This window comes from Anopheles merus, chromosome 3R (assembly GCF_017562075.2).
Source record: "Anopheles merus strain MAF chromosome 3R, AmerM5.1, whole genome shotgun sequence".
Taxonomy (NCBI): domain Eukaryota; kingdom Metazoa; phylum Arthropoda; class Insecta; order Diptera; family Culicidae; genus Anopheles; species Anopheles merus.
Genome location: NC_054084.1, coordinates 36,437,321 through 36,452,573, shown reverse-complemented (window position 1 = coordinate 36,452,573; position 15,253 = coordinate 36,437,321). Strand labels below are relative to the sequence as shown.

Below are 15,253 nucleotides of genomic sequence, written 5' to 3'. Positions count from 1 at the left end.
TGGCCACACTAGTTTTGGTGGCATTTTATACTATATAATGTAATGTAATAATGTAAAAATTGCGCAATTTGATACAGAACTAATAAATAGTGCTTATAAAGCAATACTATTAACACGGAAACTGTAATTTTGTTGTATAAACGCCACAATTCCTCAAGTTCAAGAAGCAACAAATTACATCGGCTGTCAATCAGAACCATCGTGTGTTTATTTTGTTGTTTTTTGACAATTGACAGGTTTCTGATCAGTAAAGTGTGACTCAAATATTCAAAACACTTAATATAAATAATTTATACTAATTTTTTCTTCAAAAAATTCTATAAACACTAAAACGGCTAAGTGTCGAACCAACCATGACTTCCCCTGAATAAAAACAATCATCAAACAGAGCTATCAAATGTAGCTTGAAACATCAACAAAAGATAAGGCATTCTTTTGTACACAAACAATCTTTACTCATTACCATGTACACAGCATCGCGCTTAGCAAAAGACATGCTAATCAGAGATAAACAGGTTCATCCCCTTTCGAAATGGTTCCAGAAATGAAATGTTCCTCCCGAAAAAAAAACCCCTATTACTCACATCACTCTCGTGGTCGCGATCATGAATTCTAATGAGCCAAAACAAGAAGAAGCCCGCGAACTGTTGCACAACATAAGAAATTAAACAGTTTCCTCTTTAATTGCGCCACATCAAGCAAACGTTGGCCATGGTGGCCATTTTGTTCGATGAACATGTTTCGAGGTTTTCTCCTTTTATTTTGTTCTTCCTTTGTCATTTCTTTCTTTCTTTCTTTACTTTTATTTCTATTTTCTTTTCTTTCTTTCTTCGTTTCTGCTTCATGCTTAAAGGTTTTTGTTTTTGATTTTACTTTTTTTTTGCGAAGATATCAGTTCCAATGCTTAAATAGTGCTAATTTATGCATTTTGGAGTGCTACATTTTAAAACAGCATTTCTTTCTAAATATTTGACCCTTCTATCGGACGCTGCTAGAGAGTATCTCCTGTCCTGTCCATACTTTCTCCTTCACAGCCAATCAAATACAGATACCAAACCGGACCTTTTGCTGATCGAAACAAACCATTGAAACGAAAAATTGTAATTAGCGCTAAATCAAAACAGACCGCCGCTGGGGTGGTGGGTAGAGTAGTGTAGTAAAAACTCACCCCCTCTTCGTCATGTGTAGTGTCGTCTTCATTGACAGAAACGTGTTTGAATGTGCGAATGAAAAAGTTTGCCAAACCGGGGAATCCCACTACTGCTGCGCACGGCATCAAGCAACGAACAGAAAAGGAAGAGTGCAATGCACCGTGAGAAGTACGGAAATAGAAGTGTCAATCCTAGCATGCAATGACAATACATTACACATGTAGCTGTGAGCATGCATCCTTTTTTCTCTCCCAGTCTTTCTCACTCTCTCTCCCCCACTCTCTGGATGATATTTGCGCAAAGTTAGTTGCGCGTCACTTGTTTAGCTGATGCGTTGTAATTGACTTTTCTCACGTACAGGGGTGGAAGAAATGGCTATTGAATAAAACAGGTTTAAAATAACGATTCTTTCTTTGATGCTTGTAGCATTTAAAGCCATCAGCTTCAATCGAAGAATAATAAAGATAAACTATACAATACGGAACGCCTGTTTTTTTTTGTAGATTTTCTCACCTTACAACATCACATTGAAAGTCCCTGGCGATTTAAAGCAAGTGTCCTCCCTCATTTTAGCAAACCAATTAATATACAATAAGTCACAACGATATCTAAAACACGCTAATGCGATCACATCAGTGAGATCATCTACGAACGCAATGCGCAACATCGCGTGGGAACGCTGCTTTGCGGTTGAATTTCACAACAAAATCTGCCAAAAAGACATCATCTCCCAAAAAACGGCATCAAATCTTACTTATTACTTAATAAATGCCACCCAACTTGACCTTGTGCCGTACATAAAGCACTACTGACGTTCTGTGAGAATCGTACGTCCATTCATCCCCCTTATTGTGTCTGGAGAGTCGCGGCATCTCCCCCACACGAGCGAAATTCCCACGCAAAATTAGCGCCCATTCTTTTCGATTTCCCTATTTCGAATTTCTAGAAGTTTCCAAAAACCAGCACAACACAAAACACCGAACCCGTTTGAAAGCTGAGATTAAAAAGTTTTGTGTTTTATTTTTGGCTTATTGTCTTACACCACACTCACACACGCACGCACCATCACAAGGGTCATAGATTAGAAGTAGTACGGGTGTCCGAAGCCGCCACCATATCCACCGTACCGGTAGCCGTATCGGTGGTAACCGCCTCCGTATCCATAGCCGGGGTAGAATCCACCATATCCGTAGCCGGGATAGCCACCGCCGTACCCGAAGCCGGGATAGCCACCGAACCCACCGCCCACCAGCCCAACACCGACGCCAATGCCGACACCGCCGAATCCGATGTGACGCTTCGATCGTTGACCTTCCGCATCGCTGACCGGCTCCGGAACTGCGGCAACATTCTGCTCTTCCGCCGGCACTAGCTGCACCAACTCGACCGGTTCTGCTGCCGCCGCCGCTGGCTGAGGATTAGCTTCCTGCGATTCGGCGGGGTATGCTACGGCCAGGCTGGCAATCACGGCCAGCACGAGTAAGCTGTACAGCGTCTTCATGTTTGTCTGCGTCGGAAGTGCGTCGGAAGTGACTTGTTAACCTGGTGAAAAGAGATGTGTTCGGGATTAGGCACGTGAAGTAGAGACCTGCGAGCGTAGTAGGCTTTGTGCTCCTATTCAATACACTGGCAACGAACTTGATAAGATCTTGATCACTTAACGTGTCCGTCACGACTGTTATTTAAATCTGACCAGGGTAAGGTACCTCCAGACATTCTTGTTCTCACTTTGGCACAGCCTGAGACAATGCTTTTTTTCAAATTGCCGTACATCTTCTAACAGCGAAAATCCCCTATTTCCCTGATGTAATGTGGCGGGAACGTTCGATTAGCACAAACACTACAACCCACAGCTTACTGTGTTTACCACATTCTATCTGTCACACGGCCGGACACCCGGCCGGTTAGCACCTCACGTCACGAAAACGGCAAAAAACACACTGTCACACTGTCACGCTATTCTAGAACCATCTATAGATGGCCTACTTTTCTAAGGGTGTCCCCCACGAAAGCACCAAACACACGCTCAGGATGGCTTACCTGCTTAAAGAGCAACAACGAACAATCAACCGTAGTGAAACTTTGCTTTCCGCGGTTCCGCGCGCTCGATGGTTGTGCACCGTTTGATCGTCTCCCGGTGATGATCGCGCCGTTTTTATATGTATATCGAATCCAAGCGACACCCCTGGAGCATGGACCTTTTGCGTGCCCAACGCGTCTTGTTCGTGTTCCGCGCGAAGATCTGAGGGAGGGCTCAGAATGGGTGGGGGGAAGCTGACTCGCCCCATTAGGCTCCGGTCTCGCCGAGCAACACCAGTGGGGAGAGAACATTTATTTCCCATCATCTGTCTCCAGCGTGGAATGCGTGGTTTAGCCCCAAAAAAGAAACGAGAGATACAAAACAAAAGCATTTGTTTCTTTTTTCGAGGCCTGTTTAACACATTTTGAGAACGACGACGGCGTGTCTTTAGCAGAAGCAACCGATGCAGAGGCGTCGGCGTCGAAAAGTGCCAGTGCGGCGCAATTCTGCGCGACAACAGCATCCGTGTTTTGTCGTTCGATTAGGATGGATGGATGGTGATGGATTTTAAAAGTTTATCTCTGACCAACCTTGTGGGATTTCCCTCTCTCGGGCGGGTGAGTAAGCGAACGGTTCTAAGCCGTTCATTTCCGTAAACAGTAAATACGGACGGGGTGGTAGCTTCTAGTGTTGCCGATCGGTAGCCTTAGAGTAGGGCTTCAGGGGAAGAGATAACAACACACTTTGACGTCACGAAGCAGCTATTTTCCGTACAAAATGGAAGAATACATTTTTAATGGAATGCGTTACATTAGAAGTGGAATGCCAAACTATGCCTAATGAACGGGACATTAATTTGATCTTCCATTGTTTGATCTTCGCTGGGTAGTGACTGCTGTTGGAAGAGGTGAGTTCAAGATTAGATTTGAATGTAAAAATGATTTCATTTTTGTTGAAGACATTAAAAGGATGCTAGGAAACAATGTAAACTTGTTTTGTGAACGATCTTCTTTCTTTCTAAACTAAAGATCACTCTTTTAGAACTTTTGTTTCCTAGCGATCGGTAACCATTGGAGTTCAACCACGATCGTTCACAGTTCCTCCAAAAATCATCCTCCATTTCCTCACCCAAGGGCAAACTTTCTAATCGGTATGCAAATTAAATGCCCGACTCGGGACTACTTTCGAATACCAGACAGATCAAGAAATAGCTCTCATTTTGCAGATCAACAAGCAATATGCTAACGTTCATGTTTATTATCAGTCATCTCATCCATCCATCTCGAGATCGGCAGCATTCTTCTTCAAACGTAGAGCCCTCGATTGTAGTATCCTCCCAGTTGGCCACCGTAGCCGGCGTATGGAGTCTGGCCCACGCCCGCATTCCATCCTCCAGTGTACGGGTAGCTGCCAACACCCTGACCACCTACCAGCCCATTATAGCCGAACTGCTGTACTCCAGCGGTAGGATATCCGGCAACTCCGGCACCCGACCCCAAGTATGCACCATTGCCTACACCAGCAGCAAGACCTCCGTAGCCACCCGCCGTGCCAAATCCAGCCACACCTGCACCACCGTATCCGTTCAGGCCACCGAAGCTGTACGGATTGTACAGGCCCTGCTGACTGTACGGACTGTACAGTGGGTTATGATGTCCAGCGTACGGATGATAGCTGTAACCTGAGCCTGCAAATGCATGCAAAAGATCGTTGAAGATCCCATCTCTATTGGAAAAATGTTATTCCTAATAGCACTACTACTACTACTAACCAAAGTAGCTCAATTCCCGGGAACGACGCTCCGGGACACTTTGATCGTCACGCAGCCTAGCCTCCAGGGGTTGCAGGAATCGCGCCAGCGAAGAATCCTTAGATTCTGCAATATCCTCGCGATCGGTTGTCGTGCCCTGGCACAAAGCTGCAGCGCCTAGCACAACAAGCAAAACACTCACCGCGGTTCTCATCTTGAATGGACGGGATGTTATCTGATTTGCGTACGAAAGATGTAATGTCCACCGTAACACCAGAAGCGTCCCTTAAATAGGAGGTTTTTGGGCAGTTGTGGCTAGATCGGTCGGCCAGGTCTGGTGACAGTTTGCACTCCGGAACCTTAAACAATGCAACACTTTGTTCCTTGTCCATTACATCATCCGCAAGGGTCATAAAAAGGTACGCAAGCTTTAGAAGGCCCAACTTTTCCTTTCAAGGCTGGACATTGTTCTGGCCGTTGTTGTTTTTTGGCGCGTTCATGGCTCATAAATGGCTAAAACAATGCAACGGTCTTAGGCGTTTTAAGTACAAAAGACCCCGGGAGGCTGGGGTTAGGCCCGATTTCGGCAAGTATCAAACACCACTTATGCCGACACTTTACAAAGCCTAGTCATGCATTAGGGCATTCGCTTGCAGTTGGGGGGGGGGGGGAGGAGGAGATGGAATAGCTAGAAATAGACCACGGCGAGCGCAATAACCTCGCCGCGATCGCGCAGTGCCGCGTGTGTGGTTAGGGTTTGTTAAACCGCTAACCGGTTTCTTATCCGATCCGTTGTCCCTTTTGCCACGATCGAGTCTCCCCCTCTCGGTACAGGGTATAGGTTCATAACATTGACATTGGATTGAACCACCTCCAGGGAGGAAGAGGGATGCTAAATGAACCTGGTGATCGGGAGACAGTGTGACTCATCCCGCTGGATGGACATTCTAAATTAGCAAGTTTATCGCCCAGCAGCAGCGGCAGTGGAATATCATCATGATGCAGCAAATTCAAATCAAACGCTTTATTTAGCGTATTACAGAATCCGATTCCGAATCAGAACGGAATTTAGCCGAAACAAACACAACAAACACGAAAGCGACAATAACAAAAGCAGCGCAAACACGAGTTTCGGAGTTCGGGGCAGTGTTTTTGGCAGTCCCGACCGAAGCACGATGATCGTTTGTCGAACAAACAAGAAATCAACACAAAAAAAAACGAACAAATAATTAGGAAGAAAGAGATCAAAACAAAGCCAAAAGTAACGCGAAACTTTAGTTCGCTCCATAAAAATACCTTCATGTGTGTGGGCTTAATTAGTGGAGAGTTGTGGTGTGCAAAGAAGCCACGTAAACCATTAGCATGGAGCACATCACCATCGTCGTCCAACAATTAATTGCGAGATTAACCATGTTAGGCTGGATGGGTTGGCCGGTTCTGTTTGCATAAAACCGAAACTATACATACAATCTTTACTTACACACGTCAGCTGCTACATAGAAGGATATGAGACTTTTCTGTGGAATTTAAGGGACGGCGCGGCACAACGGTGTGGACCGTTTCAATGTACAATTGTTTAAATGTATTTGTTATGGGTTGTGGAAGTTACGGGAACGTGCCTTCTTCCTTGGTGTGTTATTTTTGTTCCTCTTTTTTATAGGAATTTGTTTTAGTATGATTATCCGATAATTGTTTTTTTCGTTTATCCAGCCAAATTGGTTGCTACATTAAGAGGGAAAAGGCGGAACGTGATAATCAAAATCAATTTACAAAAGTTTTTCTTTTGCTTTCATACAATATACTATCGTCATGATGTTTGGTCTGATTAATAAAAAATATGTTTAAAAGTATGTAAAAGAATAAATAAATATATGGGTTGTTGAGGTGCTTTCGGAAGCTTCCTCACCTAGCAAAGACTTGACTGACTGTATAGTTGTACTGTATGCTAAAGGAAAATGGGGCAAAATGTCCACCTTTCATAAAAAAATGGAGAAAAATATGACCTTTCTCTACAATTTGTTTGTGTAACTTTGTGTAAATCAATGTTTCTTTTTATAATGTTTAAACCAAAATATACAAATGTTGCAAACCTTGTGCAAAATGGGCTAAAATGCTTGAAGCAAATTGGGCTATATTTTTTCTATTTTTATTTAAAGTTTAAGTTAAGTAACTACATGCTAGCCCTACATTGGCAAATAAGCATCAAATGAATGATCGGAAAGGAATTTTATTTTATAGCTTTACCTCGCCCGGATACTCGAATAAAACGGAGAATGAGTCAAAGTATATATTTTATCACAAATTTCTGATTTTTTTATAAAGTTTATATTATAGTTTGGTAAAACCTAGCCAGTTTTTATTAACTTCATGTTTTTCCAATCAGAATATTTGAAACGGGCCATGAATTATATCGTTTTTTTATGAAAAAGTGCTCTGATTACCGTTTTTTTACAATTATCCTCTTCAAAACGCAACATCACCTTTGCATTGAACTGCCATTTCTCATTTCTCAAAAAATGCATAAATAACATTGTTTAGTAGCTTTGTGATATTTTTAATTCATTGAAAATCTGTAAAAGCATAGATGGATGCAACATATCTTGTGTTCAGTGATAAATTCAAACAAGTATAGATTAAACTGCTGCATAGTACGCCCATATCGCAGCACATTCCCATACACAATCAATCTTAAGTCCTACCTTACATTAGATTAGAAACTAAGACCATTCCTTAGTTATCCATTGAATGTAGCAAATAAATAAATAAATAAATAAATATATAAAGTCTCTGTAAATACGTTGGTCATTGCGCTAAAGAAGAGAAAAAATTAAGATCAATAAAAGCATGGAAGCAATATGTGGTTGACATCAAACACTTTTCTTCAGTGATAAGGTGTTACTGTCGCAAAAAAAAACTATTTAGACATTCAAAAAATAAGTTTAAATTCGATAAGGATTTCAAAAAGATTCATAACGTTTGGTAGAACTGACGTATAAGGATGGACTGGAAAATGTTCAACAGGAATACAACCAACAGCTCGTGGAAGAGGTCTGCCTTCAAAATTGGCCTTACGACAAGGCCGGGCCAAATACAAGATTGAATGGGAAATCCAAGCTAACAGCTATCATAGCTGAATCTAGGGCCCAGTAAATGTCATCATTTCCGATCCCTGACGCATTATTTTAAATGAATATTTCTCACTAACGCACACTAGCTCAAAAGCAGTGGTTAAAAGTTTACTTCATCGAGAGGAACACAAATGAATGTTACGAACATAAAATTTTACTCAAAATAACAAAAAAATATAAAATAAATAAAAAAAGTAAGGAATTGGATGAGATTCTTCCTATTCACTCCATCCTTCCATCCTTCCAAACATACAACATATGAGTAAAACTAATACAATAGTCAAGTGAGTCTCGAATTGAATCAACTTGATGAAACATATGTTTACATATTTTTACATACATATACAAACATTTTTACATACATCTTCTTCTATGGCACAACAACCGCTGTTGGTCAAGGCCTGCCTATACCCACTTAGTGAAATGAGCTTGGCTTTCGGTGACTTATTGTTACCATAGCAGGATAGTCAGTCCTACGTATGGCGACACGGTCTATTTGGGGCCTGAACCCATAACGGGCATGTTATTACGTCGTACGAGTTGACGACTGTACCACCAGACCTGCCCAATTTTACATACATACACATTTTTAATAGCTTATTTAACAAATCTCCAAATAAGCTCAGTTACAGTAGCTTATCGAAACATTTATTATGATTTGGAGAAAATAAGCAATAAAAAGACGAAATAGTCCCGCTAAAAAAGGGACGAAGTCAGTGAAGTATTTCGAACTTGAATATATCAGACATTGTAAGAAATCTACATTATTGGAGTATGATTTTCATGATGTCATTTTGATTATGTTAATGCTGAATTTACAAAAAAAAAAAAAAACGAAAATCTTTAAAATATTAACAATTGCACCAAAAATCGCCATGATTTATTTACCACAATAGGAATTCACCACGCTTATTAAACAAACACTCCCACACATTCCCACTGGTCTCTCTCCACAATGCACGACAATCGACCCTCAGCCTGCACTCCGAAAGGGCGGAAAAGCATCACCCGCTGGTGGTCACTCATTCTCAACCGAAAAGCCCGGAACGTGAGCGATCGTTACGATCGTAGCAGTCACACTTGCAAAACTTCCCCGACCGGCTCACGTACCGGCAGTTGTCTCGGTTTCGGCCCCAGCGGCCACCACTCCGATCGCTGCTCCGTTCGTCGCTCGAGCTCGAGCTGTGGCTGCCGGAGTGATCGTCCCGTCCAAAGACACGCCCCAGGACCTCCCGCACATGATCGGACGTGGTGTGCTTGGCGACGGCAACCTTCCCAGTTTGCTTGCCAACATCACCACCCACTTCTATTGCGGATGAAATGTGTACAACGGCGGTAAACAATAGAAGCACACCGATCAGTGTCCAACGTCGTGATGGACCCGAAACTAAACGGAGAACGGCGGGACGTTCCATTGGTTTGTGCAACGGCAAAAGCTCCAAATTTAACTAATCGAATGGACGGTGCGGTCCGTGTTTTATGGTGCTTAGTACTGTTTGGTTTGCGTGAATCCCCATTTTAATTGTTCGCTATTAGGCTAAGAGCGTAATGCATGAAGATCGGACAGATAGGTGATCATTACTGCTCACTATTGATATGTAAGGCTACAATAACCTTGGCAGAATTGTACAGCATCAATATAAGGCCATGAAACTACTGACCAATTATTCTAAAAAATGATTGACGAGTGTGTGTGTGTGTACATATATATGATACTAAACCGCTGCGATCAGTGTTGTTCATGCAAAAATGATCGTTTTGATTATCTTTTGACCGTTTTCAAATTGGGCGAGGGAACTGAATTTTATGATATACCGTCGCCGTCGGATTTTAAGCATTTTTCTCTTCAAATACACCACAGGCTTCGTGTATGCATGTTTCAATTTAATCCATGTTTATGCTGAGCTTACCATACGCAAGCTTTAATTATTTTCATCAAAATCTAAATCAAGATCCCATGCTTGACGATCTCCACCATCTACTCATCTCGTTGGGAAATGGAACTATGTTTAACTGCTTCAACTTCCGCCACAATTCTCAACGATTACATCCCAGCTGAAGATCACCAATGCAAGGTTCATGGACATCGCGTCCCAGTTCAAGGGCGCAGCAGCTTAGCCATGATCAAGGTGTCAACGCCTTAAGCAACGGTGAGTCAGACATAATGTATGGGTGGGGTACTGTGACAAAGTGAGCAATCGGCTCGAATGAATTTCATGATCTTAAACGATTCAATCTGTGTTTCTCCAGGACCAGAAATAGAGACAAGAATAAATGTTATCATATTACATCAAATCAGATCAGCAATCAGTGAGAAGATTTTACTGCAGATTCTTCGTTGGGGAATGATGTAAATCTAATAATTACATGTGTTCGAATAACGATTTAAGTAATGATATTCTTGATGTCAACAGAATTGTAACATGAAGCACGCATTGAACCGGAGTTTTCCGGTGTTGGCCAAGTTCTATTTCAACTAATTAGTACCTTACTAATTCGTTCGATCATTAACCAACCAAGGAAGATGATGATGACCAAGGCTTTAATTGTTTTTCTTCGTTTAGCTATTATTATAGAAACCTATGCCATCTTTATATTTTTGATTGAAATTGGGGACTTAGTCACATAGGACAATGCCATCGTAGCGTGTATAAAACCTGAAATTACATTAACATGTTGAAGCACTCAGCATGACACCTACTTGACTGATCGCTGGAGGAATTGACGATAGATCCGTCTATACATTACGGTTTTCCCAATTTATTTATAGATTTGATAGCATAACTTCAAATTTGATACAGTGCCCTGCGGCCCACTTCTTATCTATCAGGGCAAAAAGAGCCAAATAGTTCGGGAGGAGCTCATAGTGAAGCAGTCACCTTCCTAATGCATTATCTTTGCCGTGTTTGTCCATTCTGATAGTTGGAATCTCTAATATCCACTCTTTCCACTCTATGACATCGGGAAGCTCATGACCGATCAATAACAAACCCTGTTAGATGTGTTAAAATTAACTATGTATGATCATTCGTATATCCCAGAAAATGATGGATTGATGATTCTGCCGAATAAGCCCATCATTTGATTATGGACTTATTAGGATTAGTGTAAGAATAGATCTAGCGCTGGTTTTAGAATGATTATAAGAATGATTGATAGGATTTTAGAGGTTTTTAAAGCATTCAAATAAAATGTATGCTTACAAATAAAAAATCGACATGAAGCGATAACATGGGATGATAATATGATTGTAAGTTCGTATCGTTAATCTAACACCCAGTTCTCGAATGATAAGACATAGTTATGGCGCTGACAGTTACATAAGAGCAATAGGCGTTCGCTGTTCTGGCGGGTTTGGACTAGAGGTGGGCATTTCGGTTTATTTTTAAGTGAACGTGAGTGATACCGAGTCGTTCATTGCTGTGAACGTGAACGTGAACCGGTAAATTAGTTGTTTTTTTTTTTGCAAACAAATCTGTGAATCGGTACACTATTCAAAAATCGATACAACTACAGATTAATCCGTTGATCTAATCTAGTGATGGATAATCCGTGATGGAGTGGTGAATCAACTCCGACTCCAGTGCGCAAAATGTGAATCCGACTCCGGATCATAACCGGATTCGACTCCGGATCAGTCCAGATCGGTCCAGATAAGACCAGATCAGTCCGGATCAGTCTGAATGAGTTCGAATGGGTCTGGATGAGTACGAAACTTGAAATGCAAAATAATTACCCGTTTAGATCGAATTTCAAGCACAATTCGAAAAGGTTTAAAATTGTAATTTTTCAGTCAGTATCATATCAAATAATGTATTTAGTGGCTAAAAACCACCCTCCACACAAAATTACACCAAAAGTAGCGCTTGATTCAGCTCACGCAGGTTCTTCTCGATCGGTCGGTAATAGAGTATCTTAAGAACAACCTGTCCTAAGGAGAGTATAGCCAAGCGTTCTATTTAGAAATCGTACAAAAATGAACGACAAGTTTGGATTTTTGATTGAAGCTCACAAAATACACTTTACGTTAAATAAAGTTTGTTAAACAATTGTGTCTACAGTTGAAGGATTGAGGGAGAGAATGATTCTATTCGCTTTCACGCTAGCTCACAATTAACCATGGAGCCAGTAATTCACCGATTTATATATCGATTAGTAGATCTACCTCTGAGTGTTTCTAAGGTTAACGCTCCTTCCCTTGTACTGTTAGCGTAACGAATTACTCATCCAAAAGTAACTAGTTTCTTTTCGGTACATTTTGTAGGAGATATTCCCTCATCTAATTTGCGTCATCTGTATTTGAAAGCAGAATTCATCGATTTGAACAGCTATGGATTAAATCAATCTATGGATTAGATACATAGCATATGATATTTGGACAAAAATAGCACGAAGATAACATTGTTTAATTAGCGAATTAAAGATAACACAGTACTGCGACATTTTTAAAAATCCCTTGTGAAATCACTCAAGCACACGCCCAATCTGGGAATGCGTGAATTTGCGTTATTTGTTTGTGTGTTTAAACGGACGCACAAGCGGGGAGTGAGTGAGCGGGAACGAAGGTTCTACCAACGTATTATGAATCATTGGCAGAATTGCATTTTAACACGTTCTATCTTAATCGCACAGCAGAAGCAGTCACCCACGGAATGTCGTGCCCGTACGATGGTTTGGATTAATTCGCACTAATATAGCACACAAAAGCTGCACTCCACCAACAAGATGGTACAACAATTGTGCAAAACAGTTTTAATATTAGTGAATCTCAGCGTTGCGCTCAGCATTGGTAAGTCATTGTTAGTCATAAGTTTTAAGACGTTATATTATATTTTACAATTTTATACTCTATTTCCCTAAGTAAAAGCATCCCTCATTCACATCAGTGGTCCAAGAATTGCGGTCCAGTACAGCAAGATACAGCTGCGCTGTATGGCTTCCACCGGGCAGAAGCCTTTTCTTTGGTACTTTTCATCCAACGGATCTGCAGCAGCACAATATCCAAAGGAGGTAACAAAAATCCGCTCCGCTTAATTGCTCCCTCTATCTTAAACTATTTCACTTTCCAATTCCAAGCCACTCAGTTCACATCCTCTCAGCGCGATCCGGTTCGACACGCACGGAGCAATGCTAACGATACGTGCGGTGGATAGGACACACGTCGGTAGCTATCGTTGCTGTGCCACTGACACACTTTGCGCTACCATGAGCCTGTTCGTGGTGTCCGCCACGGACGATCCTTCGGAGCTGCGACCGACCGACAGCTTGGGAGGTGGTGGTGCTGTGCTGGATGTCCAAAGCGATGGAACGTTCGAGCTGGCCATCTTTCACGCACCGCTGCTCGAGGGAGAGATTAGCCTCGAACGGGAGGCGGGCGCCGTACGGTTCTGTGATCACTTTCGCCACCATGCGGAAGAATGTAACGAGCAGCGCATGAACGGTGTCGTAGCGTACAGTGTGCGCAATGCAACGATGGAGGCGAGTGCACAGTTTCACGTTAAGATAACGATCAACAAGCGGCTGGAAGTGATGCATCTGCACATTTTAATAAGAGGTAAAAAGGAAGGTCTTCAATGTGATCGTTTCATCGCTTCATACTATTCGTTTTGTAGGTAAACCTATCGTACGGATGGACACTTATTCTGTGTTAAGAAATTTAAGCCACATCAACTTAAGCTGTCAAGGACATGCTTATCCGACGCCGAACGTTACCTTCACTTACACACCATGCCTTCCGACGGCAATGGACCGCTTAAGCGACATTCAAAGGGATGCCTGCGAGAAAAGCATAACCGTACCGCAACACTTGGAACGAGTAAGTGGTTTGAATTAAACGGATATTTGAATTCTAAAAATACTCTTTAATGTTTCCCTCGCTCATCAGCTCTCACCCTTCAACCACACCACCATCTTTGAGGTGATCATCCCTTCCTGGCCGGTACAAAAGCCCGGCATCGTGTCCTGCCGGGCATCGAACGGTGAAGGATCTTCCTCGATCGAAACGTTACTGTTTGTGCGCAATTTCCACGAGCCAATGCAATTCCGTATCGAATCGCCCACCGATGTGGTGCTGTACGATGACACCGTGAACATAACGTGCCAGGCGGACGTTTACAACTTCACCAACCAGCTCACTATCCATCACGGTGGAAGTAGCTTTCATCTTGCCGGAGAACAGCTCGGCTACGCGTGGACGATAACGTACCTGGCGCACATCACAAACGACTCACAGAACGAGGTAGTTTGTGAAGGTCACCACAAGAATGGGACCCGGGTCCGCAGCACGCTCAATCTATCGATCCAGTATCCCTCGAAACCGCACGTTGTGAGTGTGAACGATTCGGTGAACGTAACGATCGCGCACGGCGATGCGGTACGGCTCGAGTGTGACATCGACGGTACGCCTTCGCCCGACATTGTGTGGTTTAAGAACGATGCGCACCTGCGGTATGCGCAGGGACATTTCGTGCGCGTGGCGCTCGATGAGGACGAAACTCGAGCCACCTACCGGTGCGTCGGTAGAAGCCGTTTGGGCAGGGCCACCAAAACGTGGTACATTGTGGTTGAAGGTGAGGAGGCGGAGATGTTGAGCAGGTAATGGGATAGTTTACTCATTTTCACGCATGATCTATTACAGAATCGATGCGTTGGTTGCTGATCGGTGGTCTGGGAGCGGGTGCTCTGATTGCTTTGCTAGTGATCGGCACGGTAGCGTGGAGCGTGGGAGCCTATCAACAGCTGCTGCACCGGCAGATGGATCTGGAAACGCAACTAAGGATGAGCAAAGAGAACGTAGCGGACGAGCTCATGACTGTACCGTTAAGTCAACGGAACTACAACATGCCCGGCATGGGCTCAAGCTTGGTGCATGAAGCCTGAAAGCATCCCATACGATAGGACTTACTATCATGCTATGAGGCAATAGCATAGCATAGTATACGAAAAAAACAGCTTTAAAAGTGATTAGGCTTACGGACTGACGGAGATCTGCATGGACTCTGCATGGATGGGAGGTTGCAGCTCTATCGTGACCGAGCATCTGAGAGAAGAGAGAGAGAGAGGATGAGAGAGTGAGACGAGAGAGGAGAGAGAGAGAGAGAGAGAGAGAGAGAGAGAGAGAGAGAGAGAGAGAGAGAGAGAGAGAGAGATTCTCAAGGAGATAATTTGCATTTTCTTCGCCTAACGACTTACACAGTTATAGTGG

General features: G+C 42.8%; 3 protein-coding genes across 3 annotated transcripts; 1 reads left to right on the top strand and 2 right to left on the bottom strand.

Annotated features, from left to right (window-relative positions):
* Positions 1-2,146: 2,146 nt before the first annotated feature.
* Positions 2,147-3,304, bottom strand: LOC121597604 (glycine-rich cell wall structural protein-like). The gene is made up of 2 exons (XM_041923480.1): positions 3,192-3,304; positions 2,147-2,693 (listed from the first exon to the last, which is right to left on the bottom strand). The coding sequence occupies exon 2, from the start codon at positions 2,650-2,652 to the stop codon at positions 2,233-2,235; it is 420 nt and encodes a 139-aa protein (XP_041779414.1). The 5' UTR covers positions 2,653-2,693; positions 3,192-3,304; the 3' UTR covers positions 2,147-2,232.
* A 1,079-nt stretch (positions 3,305-4,383) lies between these two features.
* On the bottom strand, positions 4,384-5,190 carry LOC121596382 (lamprin 0.9-like). Its single transcript, XM_041921270.1, has 2 exons — positions 4,943-5,190; positions 4,384-4,858 (listed from the first exon to the last, which is right to left on the bottom strand). The coding sequence occupies exons 1-2, from the start codon at positions 5,133-5,135 to the stop codon at positions 4,476-4,478; spliced, it is 576 nt and encodes a 191-aa protein (XP_041777204.1). The 5' UTR covers positions 5,136-5,190; the 3' UTR covers positions 4,384-4,475.
* A 4,792-nt stretch (positions 5,191-9,982) lies between these two features.
* On the top strand, positions 9,983-14,998 carry LOC121596335 (hemicentin-1-like). Its single transcript, XM_041921182.1, has 7 exons — positions 9,983-10,199; positions 12,682-12,838; positions 12,911-13,059; positions 13,126-13,603; positions 13,662-13,864; positions 13,934-14,618; positions 14,687-14,998. The coding sequence occupies exons 2-7, from the start codon at positions 12,775-12,777 to the stop codon at positions 14,926-14,928; spliced, it is 1,821 nt and encodes a 606-aa protein (XP_041777116.1). The 5' UTR covers positions 9,983-10,199; positions 12,682-12,774; the 3' UTR covers positions 14,929-14,998.
* The last annotated feature ends 255 nt before the right edge of the window (positions 14,999-15,253 follow it).

Coding starts and splice junctions, on each gene's coding strand:
- LOC121597604 (XM_041923480.1), bottom strand. CDS start 2,652: ATGAAGACGCTGTACAGCTTACTCGTGCTGGCCGTGATTGCCAGCCTG.
- LOC121596335 (XM_041921182.1), top strand. CDS start 12,775: ATGGTACAACAATTGTGCAAAACAGTTTTAATATTAGTGAATCTCAGC. Junction 12,839..12,910: donor CAGCGTTGCGCTCAGCATTG/GTAAGTCATTGT, acceptor TATTTCCCTAAG/TAAAAGCATCCCTCATTCAC. Junction 13,865..13,933: donor TACCGCAACACTTGGAACGA/GTAAGTGGTTTG, acceptor CTCGCTCATCAG/CTCTCACCCTTCAACCACAC.
- LOC121596382 (XM_041921270.1), bottom strand. CDS start 5,135: ATGAGAACCGCGGTGAGTGTTTTGCTTGTTGTGCTAGGCGCTGCAGCT. Junction 4,859..4,942: donor CCGGGAATTGAGCTACTTTG/GTTAGTAGTAGT, acceptor ATGCATTTGCAG/GCTCAGGTTACAGCTATCAT.